This window comes from Labeo rohita, chromosome 24, assembly GCF_022985175.1.
Source record: "Labeo rohita strain BAU-BD-2019 chromosome 24, IGBB_LRoh.1.0, whole genome shotgun sequence".
In the NCBI taxonomy this organism is placed as follows: Eukaryota; Metazoa; Chordata; class Actinopteri; order Cypriniformes; family Cyprinidae; genus Labeo; species Labeo rohita.
Genome location: NC_066892.1, coordinates 22,622,563 through 22,646,839, shown reverse-complemented (window position 1 = coordinate 22,646,839; position 24,277 = coordinate 22,622,563). Strand labels below are relative to the sequence as shown.

The 24,277-nt window shown below is 35.6% G+C and overlaps 1 protein-coding gene across 2 annotated transcripts in view; it reads left to right on the top strand.

The window, feature by feature from the left end:
- The window catches only part of bmp6 (bone morphogenetic protein 6), a 48,914-nt gene extending 25,043 nt beyond the window's left edge, over positions 1 to 23,871 (top strand). Inside the window, exons 2-7 of one of the 2 annotated variants that reach the window (XM_051098127.1) lie at positions 519 to 711; positions 6,086 to 6,234; positions 7,840 to 8,034; positions 21,805 to 21,881; positions 22,037 to 22,147; positions 22,232 to 23,871. In XM_051098127.1, the coding sequence (XP_050954084.1) occupies positions 519 to 711; positions 6,086 to 6,234; positions 7,840 to 8,034; positions 21,805 to 21,881; positions 22,037 to 22,147; positions 22,232 to 22,381 (875 nt within the window). In that variant the 3' untranslated portion in view covers positions 22,382 to 23,871. Of the gene's footprint in view, positions 1 to 518; positions 712 to 6,085; positions 6,235 to 7,839; positions 8,035 to 21,801; positions 21,882 to 22,036; positions 22,148 to 22,231 lie in introns of both variants that reach the window. The other variant, XM_051098126.1, reaches the window with a different exon arrangement.
- The last annotated feature ends 406 nt before the right edge of the window (positions 23,872 to 24,277 follow it).

The window sequence follows — 24,277 nt, the reverse complement described above, 5'->3', positions numbered from 1 at the left end:
TACAGTGTTTTGACATTTGCAGACAGGGTATCTTTGTGCAGTGCTTTCTTTGCCTTTTCCAGCTTTGTGTGTCACTGTAATATGTTTTTTTTTTTTTAAATAACTTTTGGGATTTGAGGCATGGTTCACTACTTTTCTTGAAAAGAACATATTTGTCAGTGTGTGTCTGTATTTAAAGAGCAGGGATCTTTGTAACCCATACCTCCAATCTTATCTCCTTAATTGACTCCAATTAGCTTTTGTAGAAATTGAGGTTCAGCCTATGACTGAGGTTCAGTCTATGATCACTCACATTTTCAAATCTGTCTGATTGTATTTGTCTTTAATAGTGAATTAGACAAAAATCAAACCACATTTTATGTGCTGTGCAGAAATCCAGATATTTCAAAGGTCTCACAAACTTTCCACTGTATAGTCTAAGTGACCCAGAGTATACAAAAATGCAAATTATACATCAATAGTAGTTCGTCAAGCACACTAAAACGTATCATTGTCCTTTTGTGTTTGTCTTTGGACAGTGGAAAATGACAGAGAGCTGTCTCCACAGAGAAGGCACCATAAAGAGTTCAAATTCAACCTGTCCCAGATTCCAGAGGGAGAGGCCATCACAGCTGCAGAATTCAGGATCTACAAGGAGTGTGTGACCAGGACCTTCCGCAATGAGACATTCCTACTTAGCGTGTTCCAAGTGGTTTGGGAACATCCAGACAGGTAAATGAGCAGTGAAATGTACAAATATTATTATATAATATGGCAATATGGGCATTTATTTGCTATCCCTTTCGAAAACATGTATAAAGCACAACTAGACTTCTAGAACAACTAGAAGTTAATAAATTAACCTAATTAACTTTACTTAGTTTACTTTACTTACTTAATTAATTTGACTTAGTTTGGTCTTCACACTCCATTAAAATGAACTCAGCTTCTGTAATTCTGTTTAGTTGCCACTAGTGAGACAGCAATGAATTTATCTTTAAATAGAGTATAGAAGTTTACAGTATAGAGATGTAATACGTATTGTATTCTGAAATCCTAATTTAGAACTAAATGTAAATATACGGTAACAGTTGTAATGGTTTTAATCACTGCATGTGCAGAAATTCTGTGTGCAGAATGTAATTCCAAACTCTGAGTTCCACTAATGGAACAATATAATTTCTATTAATATACTTTAATTGTTATGAACACATAATAAAAGACACAGAGTGAGCTGCTACCGGATAAATGCACAATCAAAGCTGTCCTAAAACTGAGATGTGCTTTGTATTAAACTCTTATAACTAAATCATAACTCTACATGGCTTGTCCTCCTGTCAGATGCATGTTATTTAATGCCTTTGAGACAAGTTTTCGTAGGGACACAACTTACATCTTGCGATTTATAAAAATTCACATATTTCCATTTAAAGGATTATCCTAACATCAAACGTGTCTAGTTTAACTTTGCAAACATAGAGTAATTCTGAAAAAAAAAATGTATTCAAAAGTCTTAGCACTTCAAATGTTTTCCCTCAATTACAACTGCAGTTTTTGTTGATGCCCTTTGCAGCAATATTGACTGACTTTTTTATATTTAAAAAAAACATAGTTTCTTCAGTAGACCATTGTTTAATAAAAATGATAAAAAGGCTTGTTTTTGCCCCTGCTGTACTGAAAACATACTGAACAATTACTTTAAAACTGAGGGATGTACCAAAACTTTTTGTGTACCAATACACCCCTAGGAAATATGATCAAATTTAAGTACAATTGTTGGGCTGCCCCCTAATTGTCGACTAACTGTCGACAAAAAGAGTCTTGGTCGACCAAAATATTATTAGTCGCTTAGTCGCTGAAGAAAAAGTCACACAGTCCGTGACGGACAGATCGTTATTGGCTGGTCTGTGTGGTAATGTAGTACATAATTCATCAACCTCAAATATGGCTTTTCATCTGAAAGATGTTTGTAGTAGCAACTTTACATGGCTGTTAAAGGTTAACATCTAATGTTAACCTAGAAAAATGTGCACTATTGAAGTGTCTCTGCGGAGTGTGGAATCTGAACAGTAGAACACTCACTGCATGACAGATGGAGGCACTGGTGCAGTCACGTGCTCTTAAAATTGTCATTTTTGGTCATACAGATAAAAGTAAGTCATCTTTCGAATCTGTAAAGACTCTACGTTTATTTGTGTGCACTCCGAATAACAACGAAATGTTGTGCTTTTGTAAAATAATGAAAGCAAACAGGATGTGCTTTCTGCCATCTCTGTGAACTTGAGCACGTCACTTCGACACTCTGTGTATACTTGCCATACGGACATGAAAAATAAAATCTATAGAGAGTGAAACCTCTAGTTTTAAATCAACCAATTCAAATAAAAAACAAATAGGCCTATTCTCAGGGTATGTAATTCGTATGAAAATACAGGTGCATCACTACTGTGGAGATGATGAGTCAGTGTCACCTAGGGTGACCACCTGTCCCACTTTACATTGTATAGCACAGCATTTTCACCCCTTGTTTCGCATGTCACATATTGAGAATATGTCCAGCGTTTTCATCAGTCTGTTGGTTTTTTATTGTCATATTTGCCTAATTAAGAAAGCTTTTTATTATTCTTTTTGCGGCGTAGTTTCTGGGCAAAGGATGTGCGGACTTCATCATGTGATCTAGCACCACCGACGGAAATGGTCGAGTGCACACGGAAAAACACATATTGAATATTCTCTCATTCATTTTAACCAATTTAAAAAATCGATACAGCTTTCAAACCTGACTTTCTTCTTATTTTAATAGTTTGTTAGAGGCTGTTTCTATGGCGTTATTTTAATGACAGATGTCCAGAGCGCATTGTTGTAATGCGAGGGCGCATCAAAATTGCCAAGCACAAATGTCTTCTCTCGCGGGTGGATTCTCTTCACTCACAAAACGGACGCACTTTCTTTTGCTTACATGTGCGCGCTCAGAAACATAAATAAGCACATATGACAACGGATGTAAATCAGTATTTACATTACATAACAGTGGTAAATGTATTTGTCTCATACATTTCCCGCATTGTCCCGCAAAATCACATCTGCTGTCCCGCACCAGATCTATTGCCAGTTGGTCACCCTAGTGTCACTGACTTCATCTCTTAAGCCAAAAACAAAGAAAGCACTAGTTTATCAGTAGATTATTAAAACAGTAATACATTTTACTTCTTGTTTTTTTTTAATGACACATTCATAATTATTATATCTGCTATAGCTTTTCTTGTGCGATTGAGTGCTTATTAGGCTATGTAGGCAATTAAAGGCTCATAATTATGATTTATATTGTTTATTAATAAATGTGCGACTAATAGTCGACTAATGCTTAAAATGAACGACTGCTAGTCGACCAGAATAATTTTTAGTGGAGGCCAGCCCCAGTGAAAATACTTATTTGTTGGTGCTTATTCAGAATTTCTAGCTGAGTAATTGTTTTAGATCGAGCTCAGGCGTCTATCACTAAACACAGCAGAGGTTGTCTACCATGTACTTTATGTAGACTAAGGCCATGACCACGGCGCACAACAAAAATAGCGTTAGTTTGGTGTCTAAAAAAGAACCCACCAACACACGTCAAACATTGACTTTGTGGGTGGTGGGAGGGATATCTCCTTGAGAAAGGCAGATGGCGTGACCTGTAAAGTGTCCAAAACTCACCATTAAGATGTGACTATGATGCTAGCCATATTTTATTATTATTATTATGGTTTAAGAGAAATAGGCACCAAATAAAACTATAAGGCCAGAGCCAAAATCTCTGGCCTAATGAGCTACATGTTTCTTTCCCAAATAGTTTCAACTGTTTATCACAAAGTGTTCATTTGGTGTACATCCTGAGTTGAACAATGGACACACTGTTTTTCTACAAACCTGCAGTGGGAGTCTTTTATTTTTAGCCATATCTTGAGATTATTCATCGCCAGTCATTGTATCACTGTACAGCAAAGTTTACCTTGATGCAAATTATAGCGTACTTGGTGGTATTTCCCTACATGCCACTTTCTGTGTGTAGATCCCAATTGCTGTGTGGCTTGCAAAATGTATTTGCTTACAAACAGATTAATTTGCCAACTTGTCAAGTTTTAACAGCATAATTACTGTGTTTATGGTTCGTGATCTTTAAAAAACACATTGGTTGGGGAAATGCGGTATAGCTAAGCTAAGCAGATGCACAAGATGGCTGAGAGAAACTTCTGAAGTGTGTAAGCCTTTAATCCATGAAGCAAAAAATAACTTGGTTATGGAGGTGGTGCAGAGGGGCTGTACTGTATATCTGGCTGAATTTAGCCCATGTGGCAAGACGATTTGACCTAACTCAGCAGCATAGTGAACCTCAAGTCAACAAGCTTCACATGGCCTTAAATGTAAAGAAACAATAGCATGCAGGAACATGTTTTCAAGTGATTGGACTTTGTTTCTCTGGACCAACTATAATACGTCAAAGGTGTTTAATTTCTACACCACTAGAAATGATGACTATTTCCAGACATTCCCCATCTTCCATTGTTTGGGTATGTCTGAAATTGATTACTATACTGCCTTATTCTACAGTTATTTTAACAAAGTGTAGGAAACAGTATGCAAAAAAAAAAAAAAATCTAGTTTACATACTTTATGAGCACTTTTTTTTGAAAATCACATTGTTAATGGAAATCATCTAATTTTGGGAAACTTCTAATATAAACCACATACAAAAAAAAAAGAAGTGGAATTATAAGAAAATGTGCATTTATGTGTATATGTGGCTCTTTTATTCAAAGCAGCTTTGAATACTTTATTATATTGAGATAAAACTGTTTTGGAGATATATGAGATGCATTTTTAAACACTGTCAGTTGTATTTATTTTGAAATCACAGCATAGATCAGGTTTTGTTTTCATGACGATCCATCAATACCTCATGAAAACTCCAGCTTGCCTTGACTGTAGAGTCATTACTTTTCTGTTTGTATATGTTCTAATCCCTGGTTGTTTTCATGTACATCTGGCCTCCTTGGAAAACCCTCCCAACCCATATGTGAAGACGGTCCTGTATGCATGCAATGGCAGTGTGAAGCTATTAAACTATAGGTCCATTTTAACAGCAGCCAGTGACAGAGGCAATAAACGCGATTTATGTAACCAAAAAACCCCTGACACTTCTGACTTTATTATTCCAGTTAATTTAATGTGTCTGTAAGAGGCTTTACAGTTGGGCTTTTAGAGTTGCCAGCTCCCCTGTGGTCTCATTCAGACCCCGTCCCAGGTGAAGCTGTGTGACTGGTGGCACTAAACAGTATGAGTCAGCATAAGCACGATGCGTCCATGTCGTATGTGACGTGTGAACCACCGGAGGGAAGAACCTCATATGGAGCAGCTCTAATTAATGAGCAATAACGAGGGGCTGCAGGGACATTCCCAGAACACCTGTGTGACCGACAGCTTTGAAGTGACCTGGCCAATGCTTATTACCATGCATAGTGTGTAATTACTATAATGGCACAGGCCTTCCTGTAAGGCTACAGCGATCAAACATCTGACTCTGTTCTCAAATCAGTGACTTGAAGCTCCTCTAAATTTGACAAAGTGATGATGATGTTAGAAAATATTAAAGAAAATTTGAAGAGGACAACAGGATGAGATGCAACATGCTGCAATAGCGAACAACCTAATATTTAATAAATAAATAGCTCTTATTAATTATTCTGTTAAATTATTCATAAATGTTTTCATTAAAAGAAGTTTTCTCTTTAAAGCCAATGTGTTTGCAAAGTACAGTTGTAATTCCATTGCTTTTTCATGTCTAAACTTGCATTTTCTATAGAAGTAACCGTTTATGCATATTAGTTTTAATAGCATTTCCATATGTTATTAGCATTTATTCCATATATTTATACTGCGTTTCCTGTTGTTCACTTTGTTCTCACCATAAAGATAGCCTTGTGCTGACAAAAATAAAGAAATAAAGAAATAAATACATTTACTGTATTATTTATATTAATAAAACATATATAAATTAAATGGGATCGAAGATTCTTGTAAATAGTGTTTATAACAGTTAATGACCTACTTACTTGCTTATTTGCAGGGATGCCGACCTATTCCTGCTGGATACTCGCAGGTTGTGGGCCGCTGAAGAAGGATGGCTGGAGTTTGACATCACAGCAACTAGTAATTTCTGGGTGATGAGTCCACATCATAACCTCGGTCTACAGATCAGTGTGGAGACCAGCAGTGGTAAGATGAATTTAAGATGAGTTTAATTTATATGTGTATAGCTCAGGCGATTGGCCAACATGTTTGTGACATATTGATGCTTGGTCAGGACCCCTTGGCATCACTTTTTGATGTTCAGGATACCCCTTTACACTTTTGGACTTGCAGGGACCTCAGTGGATTTTAATGGTTTGCATTATGTGCCACATTTAATGGTTTGCATGCATTTGCAAAAATAGAAATCATTTAGAGCACATAACCCCATCCCTACCCTAATTGTACCCACTTCTGAGCAACATAAAACATGCAACAGGCAAAAAAGTACAGTGACAGGTATTTATTGCAAAAATTGACCATAAAAAACAGTATAAAAGTATTACAAACAAGTAGCATTGCATTCCAAGTCCTCCAATATCTTTATGCGAAGAACAGAATAAATCATAAGGCTTTAATCGCTGAAAATGATCTCGCTCCTGGACATATCACATTCAAAAAGATACTCCCGAACTTGTTTAGCATGACGCAATCAGTCACGAGACACACAAGAGCCAATGGCATTTCACAACCAAAGCTGACAACCAACGCTTCTTCTGTCTGCAATTTTTCAATTTTGTGCATAGACTGCACACAGGATGAGCTTTACGGCGGACAGAGATGGCGATCGCGTCTGTTCTTCTCAGAAATCAGGCGTTTTGCTTCAGAAGACTTGGGATATTAATACTTTTTAAAATAAATTGTGACTGTAGTTGTATCTGCCTGTTATATCCTGTGTTTTATATTGACAAATGGTTAGGTTTAGGGACAGGGGTTGGGTCACATGCTCATAAATGTTTAAGTAGTGTTTACTTTGATAAAAACACACCCAAACATATATGCAATAATGGCAAAATTATTACCCAATAAGTAATGTAATCAAGACAAATCATGATAAAATTTCACGCCAGCATATTGACGCCAAAGCTGTCTTATTTAAAGCAATGGAGGACCCTGCATTTCAAAAAATGATGCTAAAGGGGTACCGTGTGCATCAAAAAGTGACGCCAAGGGGTCCTGACCAAGTGTTAATATGTGAAGAGTTGGGAGTAAGAATGTGTTGGATTGGCTTAAAGGGGTTTTTCCACATTTTCCACAAGTTGATATGATTCTTTAGGGTCTTAATGAAAAGTCTATAACATACTTTGGTTAAAAATTCTCAGTGGTAGTGTAAAAACAACACCCTTTTTATCTTGTCAAAATCAGCTCTTCAAAAATCCTCCTGTTCTGGTCGAGGTTGCTTTAAATGTTAATAAGCTCTGCCCCGCACCCTCTCTTCTCTCTGTGGAGTGACATGAATTTTTATCATTAGCGGGTAGATGTTTACATACACTGCCAACACACATTAATGTTCAAACAACATGTAAAACTGAACTTTGCATCTGATGACCCCTTTAAAACTGATTGCCTATGAGCTGCCATGAGCAAAGATTGCAGATTTCAAATGGCATATTTCCAAAAAGTCCTGCATCAACCAAGCAATGCCAATGAGATAAATTTTCATTTCCGTTAGTAACTCAGAGGTCATTTCTGTTCAGTTTGATGGACAAACATCAAGGATATCCTCTTTATAGCACTTTCTTCTTTTTAAAGGTTGGAACATTAATCCCAAGGAAGCGGGGTTAGTAGGTCGTGATGGCGCTCTAGAGAAGCAGCCTTTCATGGTGGCCTTTTTCAAAGTGAGCGAAGTCCGTACCCGAACTGCCCGGTCTGTGGGCAGACGACGTCAACCGAACCGCAATCGCTCCAACAGTCCACAGGAGGCATCAAAGGGATCAACTCATACAGGTTAGCTATTGATATTTCCCATATTGTGAACTAAGCCCCTTTCCTTTTTCTAAACAAAACCAGTTTAATATGCACTTATGGCAGAAATAAGCCACACAGTCTTTTTTTATTATTCAGGAGATGTTGACCTGGGATAGTTTGGGGATGTTTTTGCATCTGATGAGTTTTATTAAGTCCAGATCTTTAAATACGCCTACATAATGAAAATCTGGACTCAATAAAACTCTTTAAGATCCTTTCGAGATTTCATTTAAGAAACGGCACATATGTGGGCCTGACATCCCGTGTCTTGATGTGAAGTTTTTTACAAGGCCTCACCAATGATGGCTGCAGTCATGACATATTTTTGTAGGTCAACCCGTAAGTTAGTATCACACCAAAGCCCCAAATAATTTTTTCATTGGCTTTTAGATTATTGAAATCAGAAAATAAGCACTGTAGCCCAAAACATTCTTAAACATTTTGTACAATCTTTACAAATTAACACAAGTTTTATGAATTCTGAAACCGAAATTCAGTTGCCAGCTAAACGTAGGCTATTGCTGAACTACACCACAGTAGCATGACTTCAACATCAACACCTTCTTTCAGTCTAAATACATTTTCTTTGAAAGCCTGAGTTAGAATCTTTGAAAGCCTGAGTTAGAATTGTTTGCAAGAGCTTGATTATAAACACAATTAGGTGGTTAAAGTAGACTAATGAATAGATGAAAGATGTGGAGTTTGATGATGTTTAATGACCCCAACATCCTCTGTAGCCCCATTTAGCCACTTGTTAGCAACAGCAAGACAAGAAAAGGCTTAGCTGATTAATAACACACCAATTAAATGGCACGGACTTTTGAAGAAAACTCTTGAGTGCTAAGGTTTACAGCAACCACAAGTTCACACTCTAAAATGCAGCTTATTGAAATTTTCATTTCACATTGCAATTGTCTGAAAACATTAAATTTAGGTGGCTCTTAAATTTCACTAGTTCACTTCCAGAACAAAAGTTTACATATTATTTACCTTGCCCCCTTGTCATCCAAGATGTCTTTCTTTCTTCAGTCGATAAGAAATTATGCTTCTTAAAGAAAACATTTCAGGAATTATCTCCATATAATGGACTTCAATGGTGCCCCCAAGTTTGAACTTTCAAAATGCAGTTTAAATGCAGCTTCAAATGGCTCTAAACGATCCCAGCCAAGGAAGAAGGGTCTCATCCAGTGAAACAATCATCATTTTTGAAACAAATTAACAATTCATATCATTTTTAACCTCAAATGCTCGTCTTGTCTCGTCTCTGCGATGTGCATGCGTAGTCTGTGTAATCCGGGTCAATACAATTAGGGTATGTCCTAGACTCCTTAGGGTCGAGACTCCTGTCTTGTTTTCTTCTTCAGTGTCAAAAACGTCCTACATCGCTTTTTAACTTTCTTTTTTTTTTTTTGTAAAGGGCATTTGATCTTCTTTGCATGTTCTCTTTGTAAACACTGGGTTGGTACTTCTGCAGCGATGTAGGATGATTTTGAAGTTGGGGAAGAAAACGAGATGGGAGTTTTTCGACATAACTGTATTGACCGTATTGAACAGAAAAAAAAAAAAATGAGTTCACACAGACTTAGACAAGACGAGTGTTTAAGGTTAAAAAGTATATAAATTGTCAATTTGTTTCAAAATGACCGTTTTGCTAGATAAGACCCTTCTTCCTTGACTGGAATCGTTTAGAGCCATTTGAAGCTGCATTTAAACTGCAGTTTGGAAGTTCAAACTTGGGGGCACCATTGAAGTCCATTATATGGAGATAATTCCTGAATTCCTTTCCTCAAGAAACATAATTTCTTATTGACTGAAGAAAGAAAGGCACAAACGTCTTGGATGAAAAGGGGTTAAGTAAAAACCTGTAAATTTTTGTTCTGAAAAACAAAAATTGTCCAAATTTGAACAAAAACTACATTTAGTTAGCCAAAGTATATTATTTATGCAATAAGTACTCTTTTTAAAATATGCTAAAGTGGACTTCACTAGACATCGTAAGGGCTTTTCACAGCCAAATTGTTTAACCCTGGGTCATTGTAATCCTCAAAACCCAGGTAAATGTAAAGTTATGTTTTATTCACTCTACTTTTCCATCACTGTTTGATTAGGCATATGCTATTCAGTTTTTGACTGGGTGTCGGTTGCTAATCATCTAGCCTAGCTCCCGATGACCTTCTGTTATCCCCTAGTTGATCACTCTGCAATTCCAAACCACGTTCATTAAAGTTAAATAGAAAAATTAACACAAGATTTTCACTTTCAAATTTGCTTATGTTCAGCAGGGAGCGGAGGGGGAGGGGGACATAGTAACTCATTTAGGGGGGCATGGCCCTTGAATGCCCCACCCTTGGCGCTGGCCCTGATGTTGTGTATTGAATTAAAAATGAAAAGTGAAATAAAATTTAGAGCTTGTGAATCAGCCCCAAGTATTTCATATTCAGCTGAGTATAACTGGCACAAGATTTTGTTACTTAATTAAAAAACATTCAAGGAACAGCTGGGTCTTAATCCAGTTTCTGCTTCTCATTATTGCTCTGGTTTGGGGTGGTCTGAAAGCTTAGTGCTAATACCCACATAATCCAGAGCTAATTATGAATGTGAGGCCTTGAAACATAAAGGACCTAGGGGTGAAAAGTGTATATTTAACAACACAAGTTTATGAGCCCATAAGTTTCATTTACAATCACAATATTGGATGAATCTGAACTGGAACCTACTCTCTGCTATAATTTAAACATTATTTATCTTTGTAAAAGTCTGTGCATTTAATGTGTGTTCCTAACTGCAATGTAGCAAATTGTTGTAAACACATACTACGTATGTAGTATATTCTGCTGAGAATAATTTACATCAGTGCCATGTGCGAGTCAGATTCACCCACTTACACAGTAGTGCTTAAACTCAACGCTCCTAAACCTCGCACACAACGTGTTCCGACTAATGAGGAAAATCTGCTTAATTTGTTCTGAAGGATTGGACTTTATGTAACCCAAAACATCAGCCCTTCTCCTTGGCACGACTTGGGATGTCTGGAGTGTAAATATTTAGATTTGGAGCAGGAAGTTGCGAGGCCGTTGTGACAGCCGTCCCCTTGTGGCAGTGTTGAGAGAGCATATGGTTCCAATATGAAAACACTCTTATCAAAGCTTTCAAAAAGACTGTGAGCGCTGCATCTTGACCCATATTGAGAGACACAAGTGCACTAGTTTATAGGCTCTGCTTAAGAAATAAATTTTCATGAAAATGTGTACATTTTAAAGTCAAAAGAAAATAACAAATAATATTTAATATAATAACATTTGTTTGCATTTGGACAATGTTCATGACAATTTATTATAATAGATGATAATAATCACAATTTATTTAACATTTAATAAATAATATATATTTTTTACACCCAGAGTGTGTTGCTGTCATATTGCATGTGGTGCACTAATGAAGCCATGTGATTATGTAATAACAGTAACAACCCTGTTGACACTGCAATGGAAACATACTCACATAAATATGAGTCTGAAACTGAGCAAAATTTATTATTATTATTATTATTATTATTATTAAATAGAATAAAACAAAATAAAAATATTAGATGAAAAACTTAAACTAATAACAGGGTTCATACAGGGTGCTTAAAGTGTTTGAAGTATTTGAATTTGACTTTTTGAAGTTTAAGGCCTGGGAAACCCTTGAAAATAGCAGTATTCCTGAAGAGGTGCTTAAAAAGTGCTTGAAATATTGAAAGACAATGTATCTATGAAATAAGTGTTTAATTTTGTCAATAAGCACATATCTTTTTTACGCAATTCAAAAAACCTTTTTCGCTTATTTCGGTTAATGTCAGAAAACAATTGAGCTAAGCATGTAGTAGTGCTGACAGTGTCGTGTAAACATAGCTGAAGATGCGAAAAGAGGAACAGATGAACCAAATCAATTGAGTAATTTATGCTGGAACCGCTCCGATTGATTCAAACTCGTGACTGTGATCGTTCATTTTAAGCTTTTCACTAGCAAAAACCAGATCAAATTAAAAGAGCCATTCATTTTAGTATTTCAACTTCGCTTGTAAGGTTTTTAAAAAGTACGTAGTGATGGGTGAAACAGAGCATTTTGAAACTCTGAATCAGTTAAACCGCTGTGTTGCAAAATGATTCACTATTTCGAAGTGTTCTAATCAGATCACATATCGTGAATTATTTGTTTCAGATCAGGACTCCAAATCGCATATCACAAATCATTTGATTTAGATTGAAACTTTGCATATTGCGAATCATTTGATTCAGGTCGGGACTTCGGAGCACATATCGTGAATCATTTGATTAGATCGGAATGGGTTTGTGAATCATTTAGTGAATTGAATGATTAAAAATAAATGATTCGCGATACACGATTTGAAGTCCTGATCTAAATCAAATTCAGATCGAGACCTGAGAGCGTGGATTGCGAATCATTTGATTTAGATCAGAATAGGTTCATGAATCATTTAGTGAACTGAATGATTAAAAATAAATAATTCGCGATGCGCGATTTGAAGTCCCAATCTAAATCAAATTCAGTTGGGATTTCAGAGCGTGGATCGCGAATCATTTGATTTAGATCAGAATGGGTTCATGAATCATTTAGCGAATTGGATGATTAAAAATAAATAATTTGCGATATGTGATTTGATGTCCCAATCTAAATCAAATTCAGATCGGGACTTCAGAGTGTGGATCACGAATAATTTGATTTAGATCAGAACGGGTTCATGAATCATTTAGCGAATTAAATTATTAAAAATAAATGATTCGCTATACACGATTTGAAGTCCTGATCTAAATCAAATTCAGATCGGGACTTCAGAGCATGAATCGCAAATAATTTGATTCAGACCGGGACTTTGGTGCGGGTTCATGATTCATTTGTTTCAGATCAGGATTTCTGAGCAACTTCACAAATCTTTTTTCTTTCCTTTTTTTTTTTTTTTCTTAAACAGTAGAAAACATCAAACCATTAATGCAGTACAGTTATAAAAACAAAAACAAAGAAAAATTATACACAAATACAAATCTCTTAAGAAAATTAACAGTGGCTTTACTATAGTAAAAGTGTAGTATAGTTTGTAATACCAGTAGCAATACTTTGCATGTGCTTCACTTTTTTTTTTTTTTGCCATTTTTATTAGTATGTTTTTATTTATCTATTTCTCTTTTTTAAAAAATTGAAATGGAAGACAAGTTCGATAAGTGAGATCTCTGATTGAAGTCCTTAAAAATAAAAAAAGTGCCTGAAAAGTTCTTGAAATTACTGAAATTTCATTTGACAGTATCTGTGTGCCCCTGTAATAATAATAAACAAAATTAAATGTGTTATAATTAAAGCTACATATCTTACAATAACATAAGCACAAAATTATTAAAACTAAAATTAAAATAAAAAGTTAATAATATAAAAATAAAAGCTAATTCAAAATCTTAATTATTTCTGTAATAAGATTGGGAAAAAAAAAAAAAAAACACTGACATGATGATTGGTGAAAATGTAATAATTAAAAACATACCCTTATCTATTGTCTTATCAAGTATGTTGTGTCTGGACATTTTAGGTTCTTCATTTCTTCTTTTCTTTCAAGTCTAGGCTGAAGTATGACTTGTTCTTGAAACGTTTTGGGAGATTCACACTTTGAAAATTCTTTCTGTCTCTATGAGCTTCCAATTCAGGCGAAGCATATTACGTGAGATTAGAGGTTTGACACTGTTTCTTAAGCTTTGGCTTTCTGTGAAAACAAAACAACACATTAAGTGCTAATGCACCAGTAGAGGTGCGGGGGAACTCGCCGGCCTTTGGCCTGAGGGAAGTTAACAAGCGTCTAGCTCAGCTCAGTATGTGCCGCCCCAGCGCTAGACCTGTAATTACCTCCGAGCTGTTATTAGGTGCTGGGCTAAAATGCCTGACCACGTTAACAGTATCGCTTAAAGAATTATAATAACATGGCACTGTCCAGCTGCGGTTTTTCATCTCCCCCTCCCTCAACCCTCCTTTTGTTTACCGTTGGTGTAATTAGACATCGGCGAGCTCTGGGGATGGAGGTTTAATAACCACAGTGATGAAAGACAGGAAGAGAGATAAACTTCACATGGACGCAGACAGCACTCGCATTCTCTTTCAAGTCATCATGGGACTGGGGTGAGACAGCTTCCCTGCCTCAGCTCTTTCCAGGATGGATGTTATTCCATGCGGAACGCCGTGTCCATTACTCCAACATGCCGTCACCACCAGGAATGTCATTGTGTAATTGCTCCAAGGAGAAGCTTTTTGTGTGAGAAGGTCTGCGACATTTCATTGCAGTTACCATGTTTTTGTCTTTTGGTCGAGAAACCACATGTGTGTCTTGGCATGTGATTTTGACAGTTTTTGGCTGTAACTGTCAAACCAAACACGTCATAAAGCTAATATAGCTATTTCTATTAACAGTTCTTTAACATCTGTGTTCTTCCACTGATTCGGACCAATGTACTACAATATATGAGATTTAATATGAGATTCACTGATGACTGTATTATAGTAATCAGAAACGAATTCATCCTCGTAATCATTTATTATTTAATAAATATATTGTAATATGTAGTTAGGACTAAATATTGGATTATTTTATCCAAAATACTAAAAGAATCATTAATGGACCTGTTAAATAATCAGAAGAATCAGAAGTACAATCAAATCAAAGGCAGAATCAGAGTTTTTTTTTTCCCCATCCTATAGAAGTTAATGGCTACCATCAACTGTTTGGTTAACAACAGTTTAAATAAATTCAGGTACAAATTGAGAGTGAGTAAATGATGAGAGAATTTTCATTTTAGGGTGAGTGATCGCTTTAAATGTCTTATAATAGTCATTCCTACATATGATAAGCAGGCAGCGGTCTTCATTCGAAAGCCAGCGGCCCACAAGACCCACTCACAGCAGTAACAGTGTGGCATTAAATTTTACAGGCAGGAAGAGAAGCTTTATGGGGTACCACAAATCTGGCCTTTACACTCAATGAAACTCCACACTAAATATCTGCTTTACTCCTAAATAGCCCTTGACTGTAAATAGTGGCAGTAAATAAAGGAAAGGCAGAAGTAAACAAAAACAGTGTGGGTGAATGCAGCGTGTTTATCTGTGCATTTTTTTTTCTCAGTATACAGATGCATTATATTTGGTTGAGTTTCTCAAAAACTGTTCCAAGTCAAGAAATTATATTCAGCATAAAGATGAAGCAACAGGCTTAAGACTGTATAATACATTTTCATGACTGCAATATAAAAAAGTCAGCATTATACATCCAGGGTTTTATTTCTGTTTGTGTATAATTCTCATAATTCTTAATGATGGATGCAGTCCAAACAAAATAGAAATTGACATTGACAACAAAAATTTACAGATAATGTACTCACCCCCTTGTAATCCAAGATGTTCATGTCTTTCTTTTTTCAGTCGTAAAGAAATTATGTTTTTTTGAGGAAAACATTTCAGGATTTTTCCCCAATTTTGAATGTCCAAAATGCAGCTCCAAATGGCTCTAAATTATCCCAGCTGAGGAAGAAGGGTCTTATCTAGCGAAACGATCGAAACGAAAAAAGATATATACTGTTTTTTCCGGTTCATGACAGGGTATGTTGAAAAACTCCCATTTAATTTTCCCTCTAAATTTAAAATCATCCTACATCACTGCAGAAGTACTGACCCAGTGTTTATAAAGTGAACATGCAAAGAAGATCAAACACCCTTTACAAAAAAAAGGTAAACGGTGATGTGGGACGATTTTGAAGTTGGAGGAGAAAATGAGATGGGAGTTTTTCGACATACCCTAACTGTATTGAACCGGAAAAAAACAGAGTTCAGGCAGATGAGACAAGATGAGCGTTTGAGGTTTTAAAAGTATATAAATTGTAATTTTTTTTTTTTTTAGAAAATGACAAGGGGATGAGTACATTATCTGTAAATTTTTGTTCTGGAAGTGAACGTCTCCTTTAATCTTACTGGAATTACTGATCCTATTTATTATTATTATTATTATTATTATTATTATTATTTATTAATTTATTATTATTATTATTATTATTTTTTTTTTTTTCAAGCAAATCTCTTCATGGTCAAATCTTATCTTGTTTTTGCCTTTAGATTTTTGGGGAGAAATATAACCCAGACATGTTTTTGAGGTTTCAAGAGTTTAACCCATTTAAGAAGATTTTAGAAATTGGACAAAGAACTAAAAAACACAATATACGACCCTGGACCACAAAACCACAAAAAGGGTCAATTTTTTGAAACTGAGATTTATATATAATATAAATTTATTTTAAAGTTGTCCAGATTAAATTCTTAGCAATGCATATTACTAATCATTAATTAGTAATTTTGATATATTTACGGTAGGACATGTACAAAATATTTTTATCTTTACTTAATATCCTAATGATTTTTGGCATAAAAAAACGATAATTTTGACCCCATACAATGTATTTTTAGCTATTGCTACAAGTATACCCATGTTACTTATGACCGGTTTTGTGGTCCAGGGTCACATATTTCTCGTACGAAATAGCAAAATACTGTTTAAAATATATAGAGTATAGCATGTCACACCACAGGACATGTCAACTTCCCGTATGTATGTGTGTGTATGAAACTAGTGCATCAAAATCTGCCATTCTTGGGTTGTAGATTGGCCTCATTCTCAGGCCTGTGGTTAGGTGTAGAACATTCTTGACTATAAATGTCGCAGTTGGGGGTCTGTGTAAGACAGGTTCACTGCTCGGGATCAGAGAGGAAGGGGACCCCTGGGGGACCGGCTAAAAGGCCACTCGGGAGAGCTCTGGGGCCACTCCTGCTGGCGGATTTATCTCAGTAAATATTTACCCTAGTCCTGCCAGACAGAGTGAGAGAAATACAAGAAGGGGTCTTACTTTGGGGGCTAAAAAAGGCCAGAGATTTCACACTATATTCTGAGCTTCAAACCGAATACCTAAAGTGTCTCAATACAGATTCTATTTAACTCTTTAAACTGTTTAAATTACTGTAAACTACAATAATTTGTACAATATTTCTCACAAGTAGTCAGAACGTATTAGTAAATAAAATGTTTAATTTAGCATCTAGCACCATTACCATCATGCACAAAAATTATGACCATTTTCAAACACAGCCCTTGTCTTCCATTGGTTGGACAAACTTTGCTCGGCTGTGGTGCGAACATGAACATTTTTAATTGCCAAATAAAATGACAGCTTTAAGACCAAGAAGCTTTTGCCAACCAATTGCATCAGCAGTAGACTGAACAAACTTTCTCTTCAAGAAGAAAGTGGGAAACACCTTAGCACTGGATGATTGTTGAGGACTTAGAATGACCTCAGCGATTTGCCTACACACTCACCATGTGGTTTCAGTTACAGCCTTAATTTCTACTCTACATTACTCATAGACAATGTTTTAAGGAAAGTTTTTTAGATGAATATAGGTTTCCCCCATTTTATTACATTTGTCCCTATTGTAAATGTGTTATAGTCTTAAAGGGACATTTGTCCCTTTCGTAAAAGTGTAACAGTCTTAATTTGAAAGATTCTTGCAATTATATTTAAAAAAGCTCACTTATTTCTAACATAATCACACTATATTTAAACACAGGAAATATGCAATGCAGACTTAGTCTTATCTAAACATCGAGAACCGCTTCTTTATTTAAATTATTTAAAAGTTTTTCTGCAGTAGTATCATTTGGGACAAAATAAAGTCTGTCTGTAGAAAATCTAATTATAGTTTAATTATAAGCAGCTAGGTTTCATTTTTAGAGGAACCATTTTTTAATGATTGTTGTGAGGTTTAGAGGGATGTACACTGCCCTCCAAAAGTTTGGAAACACCCTAGAAAAGTGGGGTTTTGGACAATATTGGCATGAATCCTTTTTAATTTGTGATAATTTTACACTGATAAGGGACAACACAAACTACGAAACCATTTTATTACATAAACGGTTTATACATTCATTGTATTCTAAACTTAATTGGCAATCAACTGTTAAAGCTATTAAGGTTTGCCGACCCAAAAATCTTTTAAAAACCTGGGCCAAGTTTAAACTAGTAACCAGGCATCACAGCTGGCAAAGGGGCATGTTTGACTTTGACATGTATATAGTGCCATTATTATGTAATCAAAATGAAAATGATCATTGCTGGTCTTAAATGATAATGTCAAGTTACTTTAATGTATTTGCACCAAAAAACGATAAGGATTTATGCTGATATCATCCAAAACCACACTTTGTCAGGGGTATTTCCAAACTTTTGGAGGGCAGTGTAGATATAATGTAATATCAAGTGTATCAAGTGCTCATGGAAGCACTGTGTCTTATTGTGAGGCACTCAGTTGCTCGGGTGGAGCTTCAAAAATCATTTCACCAACAAGTGGGTGTGAATGTTCTGGAAAAGTGCCCTGTTACGATGGTACCATTGGTGTGGATTCTGGATCATTTGAATTCATTGTGCTAGCTGGAAAACTGGCTTAAGAGCATTGCAGTAGTCCAAATGGCAATAGGAAAGATCTGATCTGGGTGATATTGAAAAATGCAGACCTGCCTGGGTAGGCAGTCATACTGATGTAGTGGGTGAAGTTAAACTCTGTCACCATGTTCCTGACTGACTTGGGTGTTGTTAGTGTTGTTGAGCCCAGCTGGACTGTGATATTTTGTGGAATTGCCAGGCTGGCAGTTTTACACATATTGTATATATTGAAAAGAGAAGGGGGCTAAGCATTGAGCCCTGGGGTACACCTGTCATTAGCTAGTGTGATTTTGACACCTCCCTAGAGTGGTTTCCATCTAATATCCTACAATGTGCTTCCTGCAAATGTGAGCCTATTGCACAAAGTTAGGGGAACAAATTTTGTGTGTTGTGTGAAATATTGATGTTGTGTCGGACATCTGTGCATTACTAAAAGCTATTCCGACAAGTGTATATATCAGTTGCTTTTCTTAGCTGGATTCTATAACAAGTTTTCATTGTCATGTGAAATCAACATATCCTTATATTCTGTCTTACGAGAGCAGTAAATTAAATTTACTTACATCATAATGTCATTACAGTAATGAATTACAGTATGATTTCATTAGAGAGGCTTCAGCAGCTTGTTTAAAAAGAAAACAGTGTAACAGCAACTATGGTTTCGGACGTGTGGTTGGGGGGTAAGTTTGATCGAATGCTATAGGGGTCGCACCTCTTCTGACTACCCACCTTGCATGGTATGTCTTGCCACTGTTTTGGTCAGCAAGATCTCTGGATGGTCAAAGTGCTGCTCTTTGGGACGGGAACTCAAAAAAACAGGAAGGGATTGCAGCTGGCCTGAACTGATATCATAGCTTTCTCTCTCCTCTCCCACTCCACCGCACTTAGCAAAAATTACCAAAAAAAAAAAAAAGCATATGAGAACACCAGTGGAAAGAATGTGTCAGTATTTGAATTCAGAGCAGGAGTCAGTGCCAGAGATGACCTTCCCCTTTAGAAAACCCAAACCTACCTGCTGCTGACATGCAGCTAACAGGACACAGGGGTGGAGCTGTATAGATAATTGAAACAAACTATAAATGTTGTTGACAGCGACTTAGGGCACATTATGTTGCACAGCAAATGTGTTGTGATGTTGACAGGATTAGCAGGCTTACTTCAAACTTGCATTAAGACTAACTTTGAATTATGGAATTTTAAGGCACTCTATTGGTTTAAAGTGCACCAGATACCGTTCAACTGACCCTTCAACTGAACATTTACACTCATGTTCCAAATTTGTATGACTTACTTTCTTAGATGGGGCACAAAAGGAAATGCAAGGCTAAAATTAAACTTCAGCCACCATTTATTTTCACTGTGTGGAATAAAGATGCAATGGAGGTGAAAAGTGAGGCTGTCATTCTGCAATTTGGGTTCTTTTATAAAGAGTACTTATTACGGAAATTATATACTTTAAGAGAATATTCTGTTTTCAGACAGTTGCATGTCAACTTCAATTATATGAAAATTTAATGCTTTTTTGGCCCACTTAAGTAGGACTTAGGTACAACTTTAGATGTCATTTCATCCTGTAATTTTGTCTTTTGTCTTTAAACAATGTTGGATGTACTGACCAAGCATTTATGGTAAACTAAAATACTTATGTGACGTGCGTTTAAATATATTTGTAAGTACACATTACTTTACATTACTTCATATTATAATGATGGTGCATTTTTTAAAAACATTTAAAGTATATCAACTAATATCAAATAACACATTACAGTTAAAATTATAATCAAGTACTTTACAAAAAAATAAGTGTACTTCTTTAAAGTGAACTCTACAAGTGAATCCACTTCACCAGCTAATTACTCTTCAAAAGTGAGCTATTATAAAGCTGCTGCAAAAACAGTAGTTCAAAGACACTTGCGAAAAATAGACAAATTGACTATGAAAGTATAAAAGTTATATGTGTAGTATATTATATTGTACGAAGACATTTAAGTACCAAGTTAAAAAAAAAAAAAAAAAAGAGATTAAAGTCGTAATATTTTGGGAATAAAGTAGAAATTATGAGAATAAAGTCGAAGATTTAGAGAATAAAGACTAAATGTTATTAAAAATAAAGTCGAAATTTACAGAATAAAGGCGAAATGTTTTGAGAATGAAGTCAAAATTACGAGAATAAAGTCTAAATGTTTCAAGAATAAAGTTGAAATGTTTCGAAAATAAAGTCGAAATTATGAGAATTAAATTGTAGCAATTAAAGTTATATTTTTCGACTATAGCCTGCGCAGGCAAGGAGCACTAGGAAAAGTTGCCAGGCCACCGGAACTTATTTGAATATATTTTTAGCAGAAATCATACCATGTATTATACTCGCAAGAACAGTATGCTAGGAAATAATATTTCATGCCTTCGTTTGCATTCATTAGGCCTGTTTGTAGTGCACTAGCCACCCAATAATAGCAATAAGCTTTGCGCTTTTGGTACTTTTAATATAAAACAAAGTCTCAGCTTTCAAAATAAGTAAGTTTTATATGAAATACAAACAATGTGTTTTGTAATAATGTGTTTTTCACGCTCTTTAATGTGGTGGGACAGGTTGCTGTATTCATGTAAATCAGTCGTCTTTTCAATTACAATGAAACTTTCGTTTCATTAAATTACTGTTTTCTTTATGAAAATTCCACCACCTACTTCGCAAAAAGTCGACTGATTCACGTGTAGCTTAAACTGAGGCAAATACAGCGATCTGTCATGCCACATTTAAGAGTGAAATTATTATTGTAATAGACATATTGTTTGTATTTCACTATAAAACTGAAAGATTTTAAAAGCTGAGGCTTTCGAATATCTCTTCGATGCTCCCAGTCTGGGCCATTTGCATGTGCAATAGGCTAGAATATACACTCAAAATATTATAACATTATTCTTGTAATTGTTACAAATTAATTCTCGTAATTTTGACTTTATTGTCAAAATATTACAACTTTATTCTTGTAATTGTTACAAATTAATTCTTGTAATTTTGACTTTATTGTCAAAATATTTCTTGTAATTTTGACTTTATTGTCAAAATATTTCGACTTTATTCTCGTAATTTCAACTTTATTTTTGGGATATTTTTTTTTTTTTTTGAAATCTCCTAATCTTAGATATTTTTTTTTATTTAATATGGCACTAAAACTCCATCGTAAATTGTAACCTAGCACACATTAATGTCTCTCTTCTCTGTTAATAGCAGATTACAACAGCAGTGATCAGAAGACCGCCTGCAGAAAGCATGAACTGTACGTCAGCTTCAGAGAACTGGGCTGGCAGGTAAGGATGAAGTATATGTGTATAATCAGTATTACAGATCTTAAACTGGAGCAGCCTTCAATGGTTATTTGGATATAAAACATGACTAATTATCCTGAATGTGTGTTGATTATTTTTAGTGTGTACAGCTCTTTTGATTTAAATTTGTTTTTTAGGACTGGATTATTGCACCTGAGGGTTATGCAGCAAACTACTGTGATGGAGAATGCTCTTTTCCTCTAAACGCCCATATGAATGCTACTAATCATGCTATAGTACAGACACTGGTGAGTCATGCTAAATAAAATAACCATTTTTAAAGTTTATTTCACAGTAGTGAGTGTAAAAAAATATCTTGCTGCACTTTTCAGGTCCATCTGATGAATCCAGAGAACGTTCCAAAGCCATGTTGCGCTCCCACCAAACTGCACGCAATCTCCGTGCTCTACTATGATGACAACTCCAATGTCATTCTGAAAAAATACAAGAACATGGTGGTGCGTGCATGCGGCTGCCACTGACACAAGGGACACGCGCCGCCCTGCCCGACCGCTGCACCGCAGAGACAAATGTTTGTGAGGACTGACAAGACGAAATTTGACAGAGACTAAAAGCGAGCGTTACGAACAAATGTGAGAGAATGTCTCGACAGTGGATCCAGGTTTGCTGCTTCTCATCTTTACACACAAGGCCATTTCTCGTGACACTTCGGATCCTACAAACTGCAAAGAGGATGTTCATGTGAATCTATAAAGAGAAAATGAACTTGATGCCTTCATTCTAAAACAAGGACACATACAAAATGTAAATTATGAGCTAAAATGCAGTCTGTATTTAAAATTGTGTTTCACATATCAAATATTTAAAGGGGTTGCATCATATAGTATAATTTAATTTTTAAAGGTCCATTTGTGTTACAAACCAGTCAAATCAATTATTTTCAACCCTTACTCTGATCCTTGGAATTAAACAGGATACCTTTTTGCTGCTTTGCCTTTAGGACTATTACTTTGTATTTTTCTGATGTTTGAAAGTTCTAGAAGATCAGAACAAATCAAATTTTTTTCAACTTTCAGGAACTTCCTCCCCATTATAAATATAGACAACTTGAGTTTTGAAAGTTACAGTAGCTCTTTTGTTTCAAAAGAAACTTTGATTCCTCATATGATGACCTCTTTAGGATCGGAAACTTATAAATTACTATGTAAAAAGCACCGAAATCAGAACAGGAAACTTTCTACTGCTTTGTGTATTTTTGATGAAGTCACTTGAACCCACAGGACTCTATTTTAGGTTTTAAAAAATCAAATTATTTTAAGTTTCTCAATATTTGCTCTGCACTACCTGTGGTTTGCATTGGTGAGTCAGAGCGAGTGGTTATGCTCTTCAACAGAACTCAAAGAACGGAACCATTATGCTGTCGTTCCAAGGATGGAACTGTTATTTGATGCCGTCCGACACCACAGATCTATAATTTCCCTGCAACACCTGCACCTCGGATGGCTTACGTCCAAAACTTCCCATAAGACACGAGGACCTACATTTAAGGTTTTTCAGCAACAAAACTGTATTCTGTGCCAGCGTCCTAACATGGGCGGTGGATTTTCCACCATCTCATGTCTATTTATTGTCAAACTTTTAATATGCAGCTGTCAATTTTTTTTCACTCTGAGCTGTTGAATGGTACAAAACTCTCTGTGGACAGGCTATATATGTCTATTTTCATCATTTTGTTTTGCTTCAGCTTGTAATTTGGGAATTGATAATCGCTTCCATTTTTATACCAATACTGAAACCAAATAATTTGGTTAGTTTATGCAATTTTTAATGCTGTTTGCATTCCCATTCATCTCACTGGTACAGGAGCCCAGTAAGCCAACAGGACCTTGGCTGCTTGGTTTACACTGACAGCGGTCACATCATTAGATGTTAATGGGTTGTACTGTTGGTTTCCAGTAGGCATTTCTAATCAGCTGTACCCCAACAATCTAAATCTACATCTCTCTTCTCTCCCCCCAAAAAAAAAAAAAAAAAAAAAAAAAAAAAAAAAAAATCACCCTAAATCTGAGGGTGGAAAAAGAATATCATTTTTCCAAATATTTTCAATTTTTTACAATTCCTATCGCTAGTTATATCACATACCTCCCATAAACTGCTGTTTACATGTCTCAACCATATTTGGATGCTTGTGTGTAAATACTTGTACATTTTACAGTTTATTTATTGTTCCTTAAGAATCATATACCACAGAGATCATATAACAAAGAGTAAAGGAAAAATTAAAAACTGCTATTTTTGGAAAAAGACATTTTATTATGAAATTTGTCATAACGTGCCTTTTTTTTGTACAAAAACCCCCAGGCAGTGTGCGTACCCCTCTCACACAGGACAAAAATACTGCGTTTCTCACTGAGGTC